The 19,538-nt window shown below is 45.4% G+C and overlaps 1 protein-coding gene across 1 annotated transcript; it reads right to left on the bottom strand.

Annotated features, from left to right (window-relative positions):
- Nucleotides 1-617: 617 nt before the first annotated feature.
- On the bottom strand, nt 618-17,566 carry LOC115195517 (E3 ubiquitin-protein ligase RNF31). The gene is made up of 24 exons (XM_029755423.1): nt 17,375-17,566; nt 13,582-13,789; nt 13,315-13,461; nt 12,884-13,039; nt 12,705-12,773; nt 12,461-12,605; nt 12,169-12,306; nt 11,879-12,038; nt 11,639-11,784; nt 11,224-11,420; nt 10,846-11,094; nt 10,408-10,755; nt 10,040-10,225; nt 9,718-9,924; nt 9,390-9,563; nt 5,242-5,340; nt 5,052-5,141; nt 4,774-4,888; nt 4,443-4,555; nt 3,997-4,110; nt 3,733-3,781; nt 2,045-2,141; nt 1,241-1,406; nt 618-1,131 (listed from the first exon to the last, which is right to left on the bottom strand). Exons 2-24 carry the CDS (start codon nt 13,780-13,782, stop codon nt 1,084-1,086), a joined length of 3,414 nt encoding a protein of 1,137 aa, XP_029611283.1. The 5' UTR covers nt 13,783-13,789; nt 17,375-17,566; the 3' UTR covers nt 618-1,083.
- Between the last annotated feature and the right edge of the window lie 1,972 nt (nt 17,567-19,538).

The raw sequence follows: 19,538 nt of genomic DNA, 5'->3' as shown, positions 1-19,538 counted from the left end.
ATCATGGAACCACCGGTAGCTGTTGTGTGTGCTGTATATGCGCTACAGACAGTTCTGATTGCATTTCATATCTTGGCTATATCTTGGCTAGAAGGCAACGCATCCGCAGACATCGAATACTAGCCATCCGACGATATTAGGTTAATTGAAACGTGTGATGTCAGGGAAAGTTGAATGTGCTAGCTAACGTTTCCAAAAGCTAACCACACAAAAGCATCAACTTTTACCAGACGTGTTAGTGCCGTCATGTGCATTAGTAGCACAATTTCTAACTTATTTACAATTGTTTTTACTTACACTTGTATTTTGACTACTCTCATATTGATGTTAGTTTTAAGTTCTGGCTGACTTTTCTTAGCTGATGTTCAATCATCACAAATTTAATTATGGGGTGTTTCAGGCCTCGGAGTGAACAGAATTGAACACTCGATCACAAACGAGGTCTGAGGGTCTTACATTGTCAACTTCTCTTGCTTGGCTAATTGTTTGGACTGAGGCAGACATGGCCGCGGGGATTCCCCCAAGGGCAATAGGCGAGGGTACGTGGACTTCACGTGTTTGGAACGCAACCCCAGAGACAGCAATTGAGAATAAAAAAATGAGACCTGTCATAAAAGTAATTTTCAAATCAATAAAATACTTTATTGCATGAGTAGCCTATTTATTACATGGTATACCCTGCAGTTACACTTTGTATAATATCTCACAATATAGACTGTCATGTTTAAGTTGACAAACACCTGGTTATTTTGTAAGTTGTTTAGTGACATATTGAAAAAATATTTTATATCTTTAATAAAAAATAAACAAGAAAGACTGTTGTTGATTAGCCTGTCTTGTCTGTCTGTCTTTGCAACTGTATCCTTACAGAGAGGAATTTTGACACTAATAACTGTAGATGTCATAAATCTAATGAAGCATGTAAAGAACACAACATGTTAAACTTCAATGAGATGTAATATAACAGCTTGGTAATGCAATGTGGTGGGAGGTTTGAAACCTGACTCCTTCACTTGGTGCTGTTTGCAAATAGGATACCTGTACTTTCCTTAGAATGATTTAAAATATTTTATCAACCAGTCTTCATCTCATCCGAGGAACCTTTTCTCCAAGTGGGACTTCCATCAGTTTCTGTAAAGAAAGAGTTGTATACACTTTCACACAATCTGAACCACAACAAAAACACCACATCAAAATGAACAGCGAGGCCACAAGCCTAACTGAGTGATGGATGACTGACCTTCAGCAGTCGATCCAGGTACACCTGGTCGTCCTCCCCCTGGCCCTGTTGCTCCTCCACCTGGTACCTCCTGCAGGCAACTGTCACCTCTTGTTGGTCATAGAGAAGAGCGGGGTCCAGGGTGTGTCCGTTAATGAGACTAACCAGGTACTCTCTGTAGTGTTTACTGCAATGGCCACACAGAGACAGACATAGTGAGAACAATGGCCACACAGAGACAGACAGAGCGAGAACAATGGCCACACAGAGACAGACATAGTGAGAACAATGGCCACACAGAGACAGACATAGTGAGAACAATGGCCACACAGAGACAGACATAGTGAGAACAATGGCCACACAGAGACAGACATAGTGAGAACAATGGCCACACAGAGACAGACATAGTGAGAACAATGGCCACACAGAGACAGACGTAGTGAGAACAATGGCCACACAGAGACAGACATACTGAGAACAATGGCCACACAGAGACAGACAGAGCGAGAACAATGGCCACACAGAGACAGACATAGTGAGAACAATGGCCACACAGAGACAGACATAGTGAGAACAATGGCCACACAGAGACAGACAGCGAGAACAATGGCCACACAGAGACAGACAGAGCGAGAACAATGGCCACACAGAGACAGACATAGTGAGAACAGCCAACAAAGGTTGTTTAAAAGTGAATATCATTAACTTCTCATGGCATGTCTTCAATGCAATTAAACCCACAGGATATGTGGGTGGTAGTGCACAAATAACAAACAATTAGGTATTTTTTGTGTGTGTGTGTGTGTGTGTGTGTGTGTGACTCACTCGCAGAGTCCAGCTTCTCCTGGCTGAGTTTGGACTCCACAGGGTGAGTCCATCTGCTGACCTCCCTCATCCTTCTGCTCCATCACTCCACATGCGTCTGAGTCACACACAAAGATAAAATGAAAGTATGGGCAGAAAGAGAAAAAAAGACTAAAGTTCTCACATACAGTGCATTCTGAAAGTATTCAGACCCCTTGACTTTTTCCACATTTTGTTACGTTACAGCCTCATTCTAAAATGGATTTTATAAACAAATGTCATCATCAATACCCCATAATGACAAAGTGAAAACAGGATTTTAGGAATTTTTGCACAAAAAACAGAAACCTTATTTGCATAAGTATTCAGACCCTTTGCTATGAGACTTGAAATTGAGCTCAAGTGCATCCTGTTTCCATCGATCATCCTTGAGATGTTTCTAAAACTTGATTGGACACACCTGTGGTAAATTCAATTGATTGGACATGATTTGGAAAGGCACACACCTGTCTATATAAGGTCCCACAGTTGACAGTGCACATCAGAGCAAAAACCAAGCCATGAGGTCGAAGGAATTGTACGTAATGCTCCGAGACAGGATTGTGTCAAGTCACAGATTTGGGGAAGGGTACCAAAACATTTCTGCAGTATTGAAGGTCCCCAAGAATACAGTGTCTCCATCGTTCTTCAATGGAAGAAGTTTGGAACCACCAAGACCTTCCTAGAGCTGGCCGCCCGGCCGAACTGAGCAAAGGGAGGAGAAGGGCCTTGGTCACTCTGGCAGAGCTCCAGAGTTCCTCTGTGGACATGGGAGAACCATCCAGAAGGACAACCATCTCTGCAGCACTCCACCAATCAGGCCTTTATGGTAGAGGGCCAGATGGAAGCCAGTCCTCAGTAAAAGGCACATGACAGCCTGGTTGGTGTTTGCCAAAAGAACTCTCAGACCATGAGAAATAAGATTCTCTGGTCTGATGAAACTAAGATTGAACAGTTTGGCCTGAATGCCAAGCGTCACATCTGGAAGAAACCTGTCACCATCCCTACGGTGAAGCATGGTGGTGGCAGTATCATGCTGTGGGGATGTTTTTCAGTGGCAGGGAATTGGAGACTAGTCAGGATCAAGGGAAAGATGTACAGAGGTTTCCTTGATAAAAACCTGCTCCAGAGCGCTCAGGTCCTTAGACTGGGGCAAAGGTTTACCTTTCAACAGGACAACAACCCTAAGCACACAGCCAAGACAATGCAGGAGTGGCTTCGGGACACGTCTTTGACTGTCCTTGAGTGGCCCAGCCAGAGGCCGGACTTGAACCCGATCTAACATCTCTGGAGAGACCTGAAAATAGCTGTGCAGCGACGCTCCCCATCCAACCTGACAGAGCTTGAAAGTATCTACAGAGAAGAATGTGAGAAACTCCCCAAATACAAGTGTGGCAAGCTTGTAGCGTCCTACTCAAGCTTCAACAAAGTACTGAATAAAGGTTCTGAATACTTATGTAAATGTGATATTTCCATTTTAAATTTTTTATGAATTTGCAAAAAAAATGAGCTTTTGTCATTATGGGGCATTGTGTGTAGATTGATGAGGGGAAAAAACTATAATACATTTTAGAATAAGACTGTAATGTAACAAAATGTGGAAAAGGTCAAGGGGTCTGAATACTTTCTGAATGCACTGTAAGTGAGGATAAACAAGAGGTCACTCTCACCAGTCTGTGTACCATTAGGGGGGTCTATGTTGAACACAACAGCATTCCTCTGTGGACAAAATACAAACACCTCACCTCAGAAACAGAACATTGAAATGACAGCCCTGTAACGCTCCCAGAACATTTCCCATGTAACGTTCCCAGAACATTCAGTCTGTTACGTTCCCCGAACATTCCCTTTCTAACGTTCCCAGAACATCCAGTCTGCTAAGTTCCCCGAACATTTCCCCTGTAACGTTCCCAGAACATTCCTTGTCGCTGTACCTGCAGCAGGGCCTGTAGTCTGACAGGCTCCCAGTCCCTGAGGTAGAAGAGACAGTCTCGTGGGTGATGAGCATGGAGACCTGTGATTTTACACTGGATTGTCTTACATGCCGTCTGACAGAGAGAAGTGGAGGGAGAGGGAGGGAAAGGGGTGAAAAAGGGAAAGAGAGAAAGGAAACAGACATGAGGATGGATGATGAGAAAGCCATGGCAGAAAGAGAGATCCTTCCCTCTGAGTGAATCCATTTAGTAAGACATTCTGTACTAGATCAGTGGTTCCTAACCAGGGGGTACTTAAGAAGACTCATGAGACCATAGGCCTACTGGTAAAATGCACATGAGGGGTACTTCAAGGGTACTCCAGGCAGAACAAAATTCAGTTGGTGGTACAGTAACCAAAAAAGGATGGGAACCACTGTCCTAGATAATATCCCTGCGTGACTTACAGTGTGGAAGGGATTGTTGCAGCCGCTGCAGAACTGGTATCTGCATTGGGAGCAGCTGAAGTGCATGCAGCCCCCTTTGGTCAAGGCATACTGGAACCTGCAGTGAGGACAGGCTATGGAGAGAGATGAGAAGAAGGGCCACATCATGGTGTTATAATAATGATGATGGTGGTGAGATGGCATTGTGTGATCTAGGATCAGGTCCTGTCTGTCCATATAATCTTATTCATTGTGATCTAAAAGGGAAATCTGATCCTAGATCAGCACCTACTCTAAAACTCTTTGTGAATATGGGCCAATAACTGCAGGTTGTTTAGGCTGACTGACTCACTGATGCCATTGTCCCGCAGGAACCCGGCCAGTCCCTGTCTCTGGTAGTCAGGGTCGTTCTCTCTCTTCCACAACTGGAACTGCTCACAGGATACATCCTGGTGCTGAGCTTCCCACTGACAGAGAGAGAGGGGGAGGGGGGCGAGAGAGCATGAGGGAGAAGGAGAAAGAAAGATGGAGAGAGAGACAGGCATCATTATTTAGGTCCCACATACATGTAGCTATGAAATGACACAATAGATGGCAGGCAAGGCAACAACATGTATCTTTTGTACTTACAGGCTTTTTGCATTGGTTGCAAAAGCTCTTCATACACGTGGGACAGGTGACTTTGCGCTGGTTTCCATCATAGATAAACCCAAAGGTGCACTGAGGAAGAAAGAGGGAGAAGAGAAGAGGGGTGGGTGGGTGAAATGTTCAGTAGAGAAGTAACTTTATATGTGATGGAGCTGGTTAGAAACCCACTCACGTGACAACACCACAGGAACATGGGGTCCTTCATCAGAGCATGCTCCGTCAGCTTCTTGTGGAAGAGCTCGTACACTTCACGATCCAGACAGTCTCGCAGCTAAACACACAACATCAATAACTATGTAATAACCATATAATAGCACAAGCTTCAGCAACACATGATCTCCCCATTTCCATCTGCCTATATCCCTAATTGGGTTGCAAAATTCCAGAAATCTCAAACACAGAATTTTTTTAAAGTTTCGGACATTTTAGAAAATCATATCATTTTTGTCTTACATTGATACTTTGGGATTTTGGCAATGAGGCCATTTATCTACTTCCCCAGAGTCAGATGAACTTGTGGATACCACTTTTATGTCTCTGTGTCCAGTATAAAGGAAGAAGAAGTCGTTTCAAGAGCCAATGCCAACTAGCATTAGCACAATGGCTGGAAGTCTATGGATATATACAGTTGAAGTCAGGAGTTTACATACACTTAGGTTGGAGTCATTAAAACTCGTTTTTCAACCACTCCACAAATTTCTTGTTAACAAACTATAGTTTTGGCAAGTTGGTTAGGACATCTACTTTGTGCATGACACAAGTCATTTTTCCAACAATTGTTTACAGACAGATTATTTCACTTATAATTCACTGTATCACAATTCCAGTGGGTTACAAGTTTACATACACTAAGTTGACTGTGCCTTTAAACAGCTTGGAAAATTCCAGAAAATGATGCCATGGCTTTAGAAGCTTCTGATAGGCTAATGGACATCATTTGAGTCAATTGGAGGTGCACCTGTGGATGTATTTCAAGGCCTACCTTCAAACTCAGTGCCTCTTTGCTTGACATCATGGGAAAATCAAAAGAAATCAGCCAAGACCTCAGAAAAAAAATTGTAGACCTCCACAAGTCTGGTTCATCCTTGGGAGCAATTTCCAAACGCCTGAAGGTACCATGTTCATCTGTACAAACAATAGTACGCAAGTATAAACACCATGGGACCACACCGCCGTTATACCGCTCAGGAAGGAGACGCGTTCTGTCTCCTAGAGATGAATGTACTTTGGTGTGAAATGTGCAAATCAATCCCAGAACAACAGCAAAGGACCTTGCGAAGATGCTGGAGGAAACAGGTTCAAAAGTATCTGTATCCACAGTAAAACAAGTTCTATATCGACATAAACTGAAAGGCCACTCAGCAAGGAAGACGCCACTGCTCCAAAACCGCCATAAAAAAGCCAGACTAGGGTTTGCAACTGTACATGGGGGCAAAGATTGTACTTTTTGGAGAAATGTCCTCTGGTCTGATGAAACGAAAATAGAACTGTTTGGCCATAATGACCATTATGTTTGGAGGAAAAAGGGGGAGGCTTGCAAGCCGAAGAACACCATCCCAACAGTGAAGCACGGGGGTGTGGCAGCATCATGTTGTGGGGGTGCTTTGCTGCAGGAGGGATTGGTGCACTTCATAAAATAGATGGTATCATGAGGTAGGAAAATTACGTGGATATATTGAAGCAACATCTCAAGACATCAGTCAGGAAGTTAAAGCTTGGTCGCAAATGGGTCTTCCAAATGGACAATGACCCCAAGCATACTTCCAAAGTTGTGGCAAAATGACTTAAGGACAACAAAGTCAAGGTATTGGAGTGGCCATCACAAAGCCCTGACCTCAATTCCATAGAACATTTGTAGGCAGAACTGAAAAAGCATGTGCAAGCAAGGAGGCCTACAAACCTGACTCAGTTACACCAGCTCTGTCAGGAGGAATGGGTCAAAATTCACCCAACTTATTATGGGAGGCTTGTGGAAGGCTACCTGAAATGTTTGACCCAAATTAAACAATTTAAAGTCAATGCTACCAAATACTAATTGAGTGTATGTAAACTTCTGACCAACTGGGAATTTGATGAAAGAAATAAAAGCTGAAATAAATAATTCTCTCTACTATTATTCTGACATTTCACATTCTTAAAATAAAGTGGTGATCCTAACTCACCTAAAACAGGGATTCTTTACTAGGATTAAATGTCAGGAATTGTGAAAAACTGAGTTTAAATGTATTTGGCTAAGGTGTATGTAAACTTCAGACTTCAACTGTACTAGCATGCTTGCAGATTCCCATAGACTTCCAGTCACAGTGCTAACACTAATTAGCATTGTCTCGCAAAACTACCTCCAACTTCCTTCATACTGGACACAGAGACATAGAAATGGTTTCCACAAATTCATCTGACTACGTGGAAGTAGATAAAGGGCATCAAGTTTCCCTTTAATATGTTTCTGTCTAGTACTGTTTTTTTGCTAGCTAGGGCCATCTACTTTAGGTGCGGCCTGTCTTCCCAATAGCCTACTTGGTGTGTGAACTGCTCACTGCTCATAACTTGCAGATGATTGTTGACACATCAACCAGGATGAAGGGTCAGGGCAATTTGTGACTGTTGTTTTGGTAATCAGAGTCAGCGGTGGTGTCGTCAGCAAAACAATTTTGTAGCTTTGGCAACTATGTGTTTTCATCCCAGTTTGCTCCTCTCCCTGTAGGCTTTACAGACTCTCCCCATCCCTTGGCTGCAACCATTCTAATTTAGTGTACCCTGCGCGCACTACCCATGTGGAATTCCTGGTTTCCGGCAGCGTTTGGAACTGCTGATCTGCGGTAAAGATCACCAAGTTAATCTCAGCCAATGCTGCCCTTCAGTCCCTAGACTTTTTGGCCCTGATGGAGACATCACCACAGAGAACACTGCTACTCCAGCTGCTCTCTCTTCGTCTGACTACGTTTTCTCTCATAGCCTGACAGAATGTGGTCGTTGCGGTAGTGGCACAGGGCTACTCATTCATCCTAAATGGAGATTTTCTCTTTTCTCCCTCTCTCACCTGTCCATCTCCTTATTTGAATGATATGCTGTCACTGTCACTTGTCCACTCAAGCTTAACATTATTGTCATCTACTGTATCGCCCACCAGGTGCCCTTAGAGAGTTCCTCAATGAGCTTGACACCTTGATAAACACATTTCCTGAAGATGGCTCACCGTTCTTGGTACTGGGTGACTTCAACCTCCCGACGTCTGCCTTAGATTAATTTATTTCCCTTCCTTACCTCTTTTGACCTCACCCTTTCCCAATCCCCTCCCCCTCGTGAGGCAGGCAATACGCTTGACCTCACCTTTACTAGAGGCTGTTTGCCGACTAATCTCACGGCAGTCTTCCTCTCAAGGCAGTCCTCCTCTCTGCATGCCTAGCAAATATCTCAGCTTGGATGTTGGCCCACTGCCTCAAGCTCAACCTCGACAAAATGGAGCTGCTCTTCCTCCCGGGGAAGGCCTGTCCGCTCCAAGGCCTCTCCATCACGGTTGACAACTCCACGGTGTCCCCCTTCCGGAGTGCAAAAAACCTTGGCTTGACCCTGGACAAGACCCTCTCATTCTCTGCAAACATCAAAGCAGTGACTTGCACCTGCAGGTTCATGCTCTACAACATCTGTAGAGTACGACGCTACCTCACACAGGAAGCAGTGCAGGTCCTAATCCAGGCACTTGTCATCTCTCGTCCGGACTACTGCAACTCGGTGGCTGGGCTCCCCGTTGGTGCCATCAGGCCCCTGCAATTTATCCAGAATGATGCAGCCCGCTTGGTGTTCAACCTTCCCAAATTTTCCCATGTCACCCCGCTCCTCCGCACACGCCACTGGCTTCCAGTCAAAGCTCGAGTCCACTACAATACCATGGTGCTTACCTATGGAACAGCAAGAGGAACTGTCCCTCCCTACATTCAGGCTCTGCTCAAACCCAACACCCCAACCCGAGTACTCCGCTCAGCCCAGTCCAAACTCTTCTCTCTCCTGGCACCCCAATGGTAGAACCAGCTTCCCCATGAATCTAGGACAGCAGAGTCCCTGCCCATCTTCATAAAACATCTGAAAACCTACCTCTCAAAGAGTATGTTAAATAATCCCACTGCACCACTCTCCCACAACAAAAAACAAAACAACTAACACTCACACTTAACTTTTCCTCCCTACTAGCCTGTGATGTGGTTGTCCCACCTAGCTATCTTAAGATGAATGCACTGTAATAAGAGCGTCTGCTAAATGTAAAAATGTAGAAAATAACCTTCCTCCCTGATATCTCGAAATCTTTCTTTCTATAGCATGTACCTGGATGTCCAGGGTAGAGAAGTAGCTGTCCAGGTGCTCGGGGTCGTTGATGTCTGGTCCTGCACACACGGGACACACCATGTCTCTGATGTGTTTGTCTCTCACAGCGATGGTGAAGTGCTGAGTGAAACACTCGTGGCACACCGAGCACTGACACGAGGTCAGGGACTGCATCTGTGAGAGGTACAGAGAATTCATACAGGATAAAAAGGAACAATTTAAAGTCCATAGGACTATTGACTGACAAGGCAATACAGATACAGGGAGGAGGTAATAAGAGCTCATCATCCACCCCAAGGCAAAGACAGACAGAGCCCTAGCAGCCCACCTTGCTGTGGGGGAAGATGCTGAGGCAGCAGGGGCACTCGTTATTGAGGAGGCGGCGGAGGAACTCCCTGTCCTGGGACTCTCCGACGGCCTGGACGACGTCCTCCAGGGAGTACTGGGCATCAGGCTCCTGGAGTAGAGACAGGGCCAGCTCACAGCGCCCCCAGCTGGGCAGCTCGTACAACGCCAGCAGGCGCCTGCACATCCGCTGAGGTTACACAATGTGTATTCATGGTGATTAACAATCAGGCTATTTGCTTTGTGTGTGTAGTCTTGAAAAACTTAGTTCATTGAGTTCTGCTGGCTCTCGTGTACACACACACCTGTTTGTCAGGGCTCTTGGCATCGATAGGGGCCTCTGGCTGGTCGCTCCAGATGCGCTGGTGGAAGGGCTCCAGGAGGGGCCGCTGCAGCACGGACAGAGCCCCCTGCACCTCTCCTCCACTCAGACGCAGAGCCTCCTCACACTGGGACGCCTCCCGGAAACCCAGAGAACGCAGCTCGCGCATCTACACACACCAGAGACAGACGCAGTCGGGCTGGATACTGCAGTGGATGTACTTTGCATATAGGCTTAAACAGACTAACTCAGTCAACTCTAAGATCTTGGTTACTTGAGTTGATATCAAAAGTGTTTAGTCATATCTGTCTAGAGTGACCATTTGGGTCAGGTGACATGTCTGGTTCTCACCTTGACCTGTCTGTCTCTGAGCAGCTGACGGACTGCTCTCTCAGTGTCGCCTCCTGCTGCCAGCCATGCCTGCTTGGCCTCAACCCTGGACAGCCGCACCCCCTCACCCAGTAGCACACTGGGACTCTGCTGCTCTGTCGAACCTCCATCCCGCTCGGTGTTATCCTGCGGCCCAGAAACCCCTGCTTTGTAGTTCTGCAAAGCAGCTGAAGCCGCCATGGCACAGATCTCATCCAGTAGGTGGGGCAGCTCTGATTTCAGCCAATCGCAGGGGTTGACGTTGCTGCCCCCGGAAACACAAAGGGCTGCGTAGACCTCCTCTGGGCCCACTCCATTTTTCTCTCCCTCCTGAGGAAGAACATTAGGTTAAAAGTTAGATAACATAGTAGCAGTTAATCTGGTTTTAATTCACATTGTGTCCATTTGTACTCCACCTACTCGTATTTGATGGACAAGTTTCAGCCCTTCATCCCTCATCAGGTTCTGTCTCTTAATGTCGACGTTCACCCTGGGAGGGATCTGGGGACGGAGTTGGGGCGTAGAAGAAGGTGAGGCTAAGTCTTTGATTGGAGACTGCAGGGGGAGGGACTTGAGGCTGGTGACTGCAGGATCTTTACACGGCAAGTTGCACATCTCACAAACCACTACAGGCTGAGAGTTCACATAGGTGCAGAACTGACACATCCACTAAAGAGCGAGAGAGACAGCATGGGAGGAGGGGAGTGAAAGATTAAAACAGAAAAGATACGCTGGAATGATTATGTCTCACAGAGCTTTCCAATTGTAGAGAGTATTTAAACCACTGGGGGGTCGAACCTCTGTTTCGTTATCTGACGTGGGTCCTGGTGTGGAGAGTACTGGAGTACTGGGGAGTACTGGAGTACTGGGGAGTACTGGAGTACTGGGGAGTACTGGCGTGATAGAGGGACGGGTGGCCAGACGGGGGCGCTCACACACCTCACACAGTATACTGCTGCCCTGGTTCACCACAGTACAGCTCTTACACTGCCACTCTACGAGAGAGGTCAGATAGATAAACAGATAACCGGTATTGATCTAGCTCAGTTTCTAGCTATGTCTGTATAATTACATTACTGATGTATTATCAATGCTATAGCGGCACAGATGACGCGAACCGCTCAAACAGGATAGGACAGGTGACTGACATGTTGTTTTAATGAACGTCACATGAAAACTATTCATCAGTCGACCCGTGTATATGGAATGTGACCTGCGCTGGATGGCGGTTGCCCTGGGTCTTCCTGAACTATAAGGGAAGCGAGGGCCAGGCGGGGTCGTTCACAGGTCACACACAGCACGGCCTTCACCTCGTTGACGGTAGTGCACTGAGCACACTCCCACGAGGAAAGAGAGTGGCTGAAAAAGAGAAGAAATGCGAGTGAGAGGAAGAAGTGATCCGGTGTGAGGGTGCGCGCGTGGAGTAAAATATTAACCCTTCCTAATTTCTAACCTTAAAGCTCTTTTTGGTTTGGCGTGGGAAACCACTGTCCTGTTGTGACCCCCGCGGTCAGGGTGAGAATGGTACAGTCTGTCACACTCCAGACACAGCCTCTGAGAACAGGTGGAGCAAATGGCAGAGACTTGGAACACACCACAGAGGATACAGGTCTCTACGGGGGGAGTTTAAAAAGATGATCAGTGTTAGTTTACATATTGATAGGATGTAATATTCAAAGAAATCCAGGTTAAAAAGTTACATTTGAGCTGAAATGATGGTCAAAGCTATGACCCATATCTTACCCTGTATTCTATCTCTCCTGTGATTGGCTCTGGACGGGTGGAGGTGGTAGAGGAGGTCACATGACTGACAGAAGGGAAGAGAACCACAGGCTGGGCAGAGGAGAGAGGGAGTGGCACCGCACAAATCACACATCCCATCTTTGAGAGAAAGAGAGCGAAAGAGGAAATAAGGGGTTTGTCATCCGCTGACAGTACAACACATTGGCCAGATGACATAAATGCTGGTGGGCAGAAAGCAGGCAGGTGGCAAGGTGACAGGTAGACTGGTACAGGGAATGGCTGCTTGTCTCACCAGTAGGAGTGGTGGGGACATGTCTTAGTCCAGGACTGGTAGCATGTTTGGGTGGAGGAGATAGCGGCTGAAGGTCTTTCCCCCTGGCCCCGCGCTCCTCTCCTGGTGGAATGACCACCACATCAGACATCAGCTCTGGTTCATCCTGAGGAGAGTAAAATAGCCATTATTCAGCATAACAACACTAAAACCAGGAAGAGGTAGAGGTAGAAACAGACGAACTGATGAACCACGTTACACAGACCTGGGTTGTCTTCTGTAGATTAGGGGATGGGATGATATTGCTGTACATTTCTGGGTGAGCATGTGTACCCTGACAGGCAAAAAACAACACATTACCTCATAACAGAGCAAACATGATAACATGTCTTTGTGGTCATATTCAAATTGAGAATTACACAAATGTAAATATATATTTCTCACCTTGATGAGCATGTCCATTTCCATGTGCAGGATCATGACCTCAATGGTCACCGCAGCAACCTTCTCAACATCTGGATGTATGACATCATCAGGGAAGCTGAGCCCGTCTGGCTGCTGATTGGTGTAACCGTAAAGAAATAGGACTGTCTTGCCACCCTGTAGAAAAGAAAGCAGCCCATTGACTCAAATGAGTGAAAAAGTCAACTCAGATGCTTTAAATATCAGTAGGTCTATGACCTACCTAGGCACTCTAAACATCTCTTATTGATCCACTCCCTTTTTCAACCATCTGACAATTCATAGTGAAACCAATGGATGAGATGACCTTCAGACTGTAATCTGTACTACCCATAAGGAAGTCAATCATTATACTGTAAGAATAGGGCTTGAAGTTCCTGACAGGGTTTAGAGAGGCCTGTCTGTCTCTTCACCTTGATTTCGTCCACGGTAGTCCTGAAAACTGGGTTGTTGTGTTTGACGCTCCGCCAGTACCTGGGCCTGCTGGGGCTGGTCAGGTTACAGCCATACTTCTCTAGGATACTCAAGGCTTTACACAGCCGACCCAAAGACTCTAGGACCTGGGGAGGGAGGGGAGCAGGAGGGCAGACAGGGAGAAAGAAAGCATAGCTATGTGAAGACGGTAAGGAGGCACATAATGTGAAACAAGGGATACAGTTGAATGTCAAAACATGCCTCACCTCTTGCCTTCTGTGCCCTGTGATGTTCTCTGTCACCATGGTCTGTGCTGTGATGTGGTGAAACTTGTCAGACAGGGACAGGGGGATGTTGGCCATGACCTGGACATCAGCCTTTACCTCCTGGGCAGAGCCTGAGGAGGATAGGAGGGACTCAGCTCTCCTCCGCACCTCCTCAAATGGGACAGACTGGGTACTCATCATTCAGACTCTGGGGGAGAGAGAGATAAATAATGACAGTATGGTAAACTCTGGGCTGGGATTGTTGGCTGATATACAGTACATTCGGAAAGTATTCAGACCCCTTGACTTTTTCCACATTTTGTTACTTTACAGCCGCTTTCTAAAATGGATTAAATAATAAATGTTCCTCATCAATCTACACACAATACCCCATAATAACAAAGCAAAAACAGGTTTTTATGAATGTTTGCAAATGTATAAATATTAAAAACAGAAATACCTTATTTACATAAGTATTCAGACTCATTGTTATGAGACTCGAAATTGAGCTCAGGTGCATCCTGTTTCCATTGATCATCCTTGAGATGTTTCCACAACTTGATTGGACATGATTTGAAAAAGGCACACACCTGTCTATATAAAGTTACACAGTTGACAGCGCAGTCAGAGCAAAAACCAAGCCATGAGGTTGAAGGAATTGTCCGTAGAGCTCTGAGACAGGATAGTGTTGAGGCACAGATCTGGGGAAGGATACAAAAAACATTCTGCAGTATTGAAGGTCCCCAAGAACACAGTGGCCTCCATTATTCTTAAATGGAAAAAGTTTGGAACCACCAAGACTCTTCCTAGAGCTGGTCACCCGGCCAAACTGAGCAATCGGGGGAGAAGGGCCTTGGTCAGGGAGGTGACCAAGAACCTGATGGCCACTCTGACGGAGCTCTACACTTCCTCTGTGGAGCTAGGAGAACCTTTCAGAAGGACAACCATCTCTGCAGCACTCCAGTAATCAGGCCTTTATGGTAGAGTGGCCAGACGGAAGCCACTCCTCAGTAAAAGGCACATGACAGCCCGCTTGGAGTTTGCCAAAAGGCACCCGAACTCTCAGACCATGAGAAAGAAGATTCTCTGGTCTGATGAAACCAAGATTGAACTCTTCGGCCTGAATGCCAAGGGTCACGTTTGGAGGAAACCTGGCACCATCCCTACGGTGAAGCATGGTGGTGGCAGCATCATGCTGTGGGGATGTTTTTCAGCGGCAGGGACTGGGAGACTAGTCAGGAACGAGGGAAAGATGAACGGAGCAAAGTACAGAGAGATCCTTGATGAAAACCTGCTCCAGAGCGCTCAGGACCTCAGACTGGGGAATAGGTTCACCTTCCAACAGGTCAACAACCCTAAGCACACAGCCAAGACCACGCAGGAGTGGCTTCGGGACAAGTCTCTGAATGTCCTTGAGTGAACCCGATCTAACATTTCTGGAGAGACCGGAAAATAGCTGTGCAATGACTCCCCATACAACCTGACAGAGCTTGAGAGGATGAAACTCCCCAAATACAGGTGTGCCAAGAATGTAGCGTCATACCCAAGAAGACTCAAGGCTGTAATCGCTTCCAAAGGTGCTTCAACAAAGTACTGAGTAAAGGTTCTGAATACTTATGTAAATATTAATTTGTAAGTCGCTCTGGATAAGAGCGTCTGCTAAATGACGTAAATGTAAATGTATCAGCGGCCGATGTGAGTAAGACCTTTAAACAGGTCAACATTCACAAGGCCGTAGGGCCAGACGGATTACCAGGACGTGTACTCCGAGCATCCTCTGACCAACTGGCAAGTGTCTTCACTAACATTTTCAACCTCTCCCTGCCTTAGTCTGTAATGCCAACATGTTTCAAGCAGACCACCATAGTCCCTGTGCCCAAGAACACAAAGGTAACCTGCCTAAATGACTACTGACCCGTAGCACTGAAGTACTTTGAAAGGCTAGTCATGGCTCACATCAAAACCTTTTTCCCAGAAACCCTAGACCCCATCCAATTTACATACCGCCCCAACAGATCCACAGATGATGCAATCTCTATTGCACTCCACACTGCCCTTTCACACCTGGACAAAAGGAACGCCTATGTGAGAATGCTATTCATTCACTACAACTCAGCGTTCAACGCCATAGAGCCCTCAAAGCTCATCACTAAGCTAAGGACCCTGGGACTAAACACCTCCCTCTGCAACTGGATCCTGGACTTCCTGACGGACCGCCCTCAGGTGGTAAGGGTAGGTAACAACACATCCGCCACATTGATCCTCAACACGGGGGCTCCTCAGGGGTGCGTGCTCAGTCCCCTCCTGTACTTCCTGTTCACTCATGACTGCACAGCCAGGCATGACTCCAACACCATCATTAAGTTTGCCGATGACACAACAGTGGTAGGCCTGATCACCGACAACGATGAGACAACGTTCTTCCACCGTGTGGTGCAAGAACAACAACCTCTCCCTCAAAATGATCAAGATAATGGAGATGATTGTGGACTACAGGAAAAGGAGGACTGAGCACACCCACATTCTCATCGACGGGGCTGTAGTGGAGCAGGTTGAGAGCTTCAAGTTCCTTGGCGTCCACATCACCAACAAACTAAAATGGTCCGTGAAGAGGGCACGACAAAACCTATTCCCCCTCAGGAGACTGAAAATATTTGGCATGGGTCCTCGGATCCTCAAAACGTTCTACAGCTGCACCATCGAGAGCATCCTGACAGGTTGCATCACTGCCTGGTAGGGCACCTGCTCGGCTTCTGAGCACAAGGCACTACAGAGGGTAGTGCGTACGGCCCAGTACATCACTGGGGTCAAGCTTTCTGCCATCCAGGACCTCTATACCAGGCGGTGTCAGAGGAAGGCCCTAAAAATTGTCAAAGACACCAGCCACCATAGTCATATACTGTTCGCTCTGCTACCGCACAGCAAGCGGTACCGAAGTGCCAAGTCTAGATCCAAGAGGCTTCTAAACAGCTTCTACCCCCAAGCCATAAGATTCCCGAACATCTAATCAAATGGCTACCCAGACTATTTGCAATGCCCCCCCCCCCCTTTACGCTGCTGCTACTCTCTGTTATTATCAATGCATGGTCACTTTAATAACTCTACCTACATGTACATATTACCTGAATTACCTTGACTAACCGGTGCCCCTGCACACTGACTCTGTACCGGTACCCCTGTATACAGCCTCGCTATTGTTATTTTACAGCTGCTCTTTAATTATTTGGGACTTTAAAAAAAAAAAAAAATTCGGTATTTTTCTTAAAACTGCATTGTTGGTAAGTATTTGGCGCATGTGACAAATACATATGGATTTGATTATCTTTTTTTTTATATATATTTGCAAAAATGTCAACTTTTTTGGCTTTGTCATTATGGGGTGTTGTGTGTTGATTGATGAGGGGGAAAAAACAATTTAATCCATTTTAGGCTGTAGTGTAACAAAATGTGGAAAAAGTCAAAAGGGTCTGAATACTTTCCGATTGCACTGTAGGTAGGCCTAGTACTGTCTTCAATGTAGCTAGCTTGCTAGCTGAGTGTACTGTCTATGTAGCTAACGTTCATCTCTCTACTGTGAATGAAGTATATTGAAGTTAGCTATTGTTATCTCAAAATGACACAGTGACACTAGATCGCTGTAAACTTTACAGTTAGTACATGTACTGAAATTGAAGTGGAAGATTTAGTTGGCAGTATATTTCTGACCATGCGTCAGCTAACGTATTACTGTATGACTGGCTAGCAAGTTGAAATCGAAAGTTTATAATGACAGCCAGATCAGTGCTGGCCTTACTTTTATCTTCAAGGTTTCCAGATGTATTTTATGATCCAGGTCCTTATGAATCCAATAGACTTAAATATCAAGGCAAAATGTAGCTACATTTCCAGAGTCACGTTGGTCTTCTGAACCATTTCTTGAAAGCATACAGTCAAAACAACAGTAAATTAGAAATGTTGTTGACGCGGAAGTTATCGAGAGGGGCGGCACTGGAGACTAAATCTTTGGGGGTGGTATGTAGGTTAAACCTCGAGGTACACTACCCTCTAGTGGTCATATATATAATATCACTTACTCTAATTACACTGACTTGAGTTCACAACATTGTTATTACATTGTTAGAAATCAATCACTCAATCAATCATGTTTTGGATACTTAATTTTCTTTACGACAGTCAAATGTACAACTGAAGTCCACAAACTGCCGTTCAAGTATTCTTCTTGGAACTGAACACAAAACACTATCTTAGTGTTTTGCTCTCCAGGCTGAAAGACCAGTTCAACTCTTCTGTGTGTAAGCTTTTATTGATTAACATATATGCAGTGCTTGAGTGCCGAGTACTGACACCACAAATGGTTCTACTGCTTGAGCTCCTGTTCCTCTTATAGACTATTAGTTCAAAAGTATTGTGGAGCAACAGCGCCTAAATGGAAACACTACCGGCACCCAAAATGAGTACTGGAACCAATTTTAGTCCAAGTCCAGCACGGTCTATATCAGGGCTCTCCAACCCTGTTCCTGGAGAGCTACCCTCCTGTAGGTTTCCATTCCAACCCCAGTTGTAACTAACCTGATTCATCTGATCAACCAACCCTGGTCTATATGACCAATTTACAATGTCCAAAGATTATACTATCTTTGTTCTACCACCAAAGGAAGCAACTGCTTTTTTAGTAAATTTAGTGCCTTCTCATCATGACATGGCAAGAAGAACTCATAGTGTCATTGAAGTTATTGCAATGACAATGATAATATCATTGTCATTGCATGGTCACTGGGTCAACCATAAGGTAGTGGTCAGTACCAGGGCTTGAACAACAAAAGGACTCTCCACCCTTTTCTTCAGGTGAGGGCCTGTATGTGAGAGGGCATATGATTCTCAATTTGACTACATTCACTGATATCTAACCCAGGCCTGTACTAACATATTAGGGTCTGAAGGGCATCCACAGGGCACTGGTGACAGATTGAGATTTATATGAATGCCAATGCAGGTCAATTGCAGAATCCAGGCAGTTCATTGCCCATGACTTTGCACTCTAGTTAGCATCTAGAGTATTAATCATGTATTGGTGCTGCTGGTGACTTGCTATTGCCAGAAAGTGCCATTAGTGGCACTGAAGATATGATGCCCCTTATACCAGTCACACTCAATACGTTTTGGGCCAAGCACAACAGACCTCCATCACGCATCACTTAGATTGGCCTCGGATCTGTAACCTGATACCCATTTATCAGACTAATCACACCTTCAGATCAGGACAAACATGTGGGTTGTTAAAGGAATTACCCACCCTAACATACAGAAGTTCTCTGAGAGGACTCTAAAAGGTTGAGGATATATAATACTTTAGAAACATCAAATGAATAAAGACTCAAGATTTCAATTATATCAAAGTACCTTTGAAAGGATAGCAACACCACATTTTTTACTCAAAGAGGGTGCTACAGCTTTATAATTGTCACGTCCTGGCCAGTATAATGTTAATTGTTTTGTAGTTTGGTCAGGACGTGGCAGAGGGTATTTGTTTTATGTGGTTCAGGGTGGTGTGTTTTGTTAAAAGGGTGTTTGATTTAGTAATTCCGGGTTTTGGTTTATGTTTAGGTATTTCTATGTGGAGTCTAGTGAGTGTATGTCTATGTTTGGTTAATTGGGGTTGGGACTCTCAGTTGAAGGCAGGTGTTGTCTATCTGCCTTTGATTGAGAGTCCCATATAGTAGGGTGTGTTTGTGTTTGGTATTTGTGGGTGATTGTTCTGTGTTGAGCCTTATGCCTAGCCAGACTGTTTTTGTGGATCGTATTTCGTTTTGTTATTTTTTGTATTTTTATTTTTGAAAATAAATAATCATCAAGATGAGCATACACATACCTGCTGCGTTTTGGTCCTCCTTCACCGACGACAACCGTGACAATAATATACACTACCATTCAAAAGTTTGGGGTCACTTAGAAATGTC

Source organism: Salmo trutta, chromosome 6, assembly GCF_901001165.1.
Source record: "Salmo trutta chromosome 6, fSalTru1.1, whole genome shotgun sequence".
NCBI classification, from domain to species: domain Eukaryota; kingdom Metazoa; phylum Chordata; class Actinopteri; order Salmoniformes; family Salmonidae; genus Salmo; species Salmo trutta.
This window is presented reverse-complemented; position numbering and strand designations above follow the sequence as displayed.

Bases quoted from the DNA above. Each gene is read 5' to 3' on its own strand.
- LOC115195517 (XM_029755423.1), bottom strand. From the start codon at position 13,782: ATGATGAGTACCCAGTCTGTCCCATTTGAGGAGGTGCGGAGGAGAGCT. The intron at 9,564-9,717 runs GTGGGCTGCTAG...TACCTCTCACAG, and splicing joins GCATCTTCCCCCACAGCAAG to ATGCAGTCCCTGACCTCGTG. The intron at 4,889-5,051 runs GTAAGTACAAAA...TCTCTCTGTCAG, and splicing joins GCAACCAATGCAAAAAGCCT to TGGGAAGCTCAGCACCAGGA.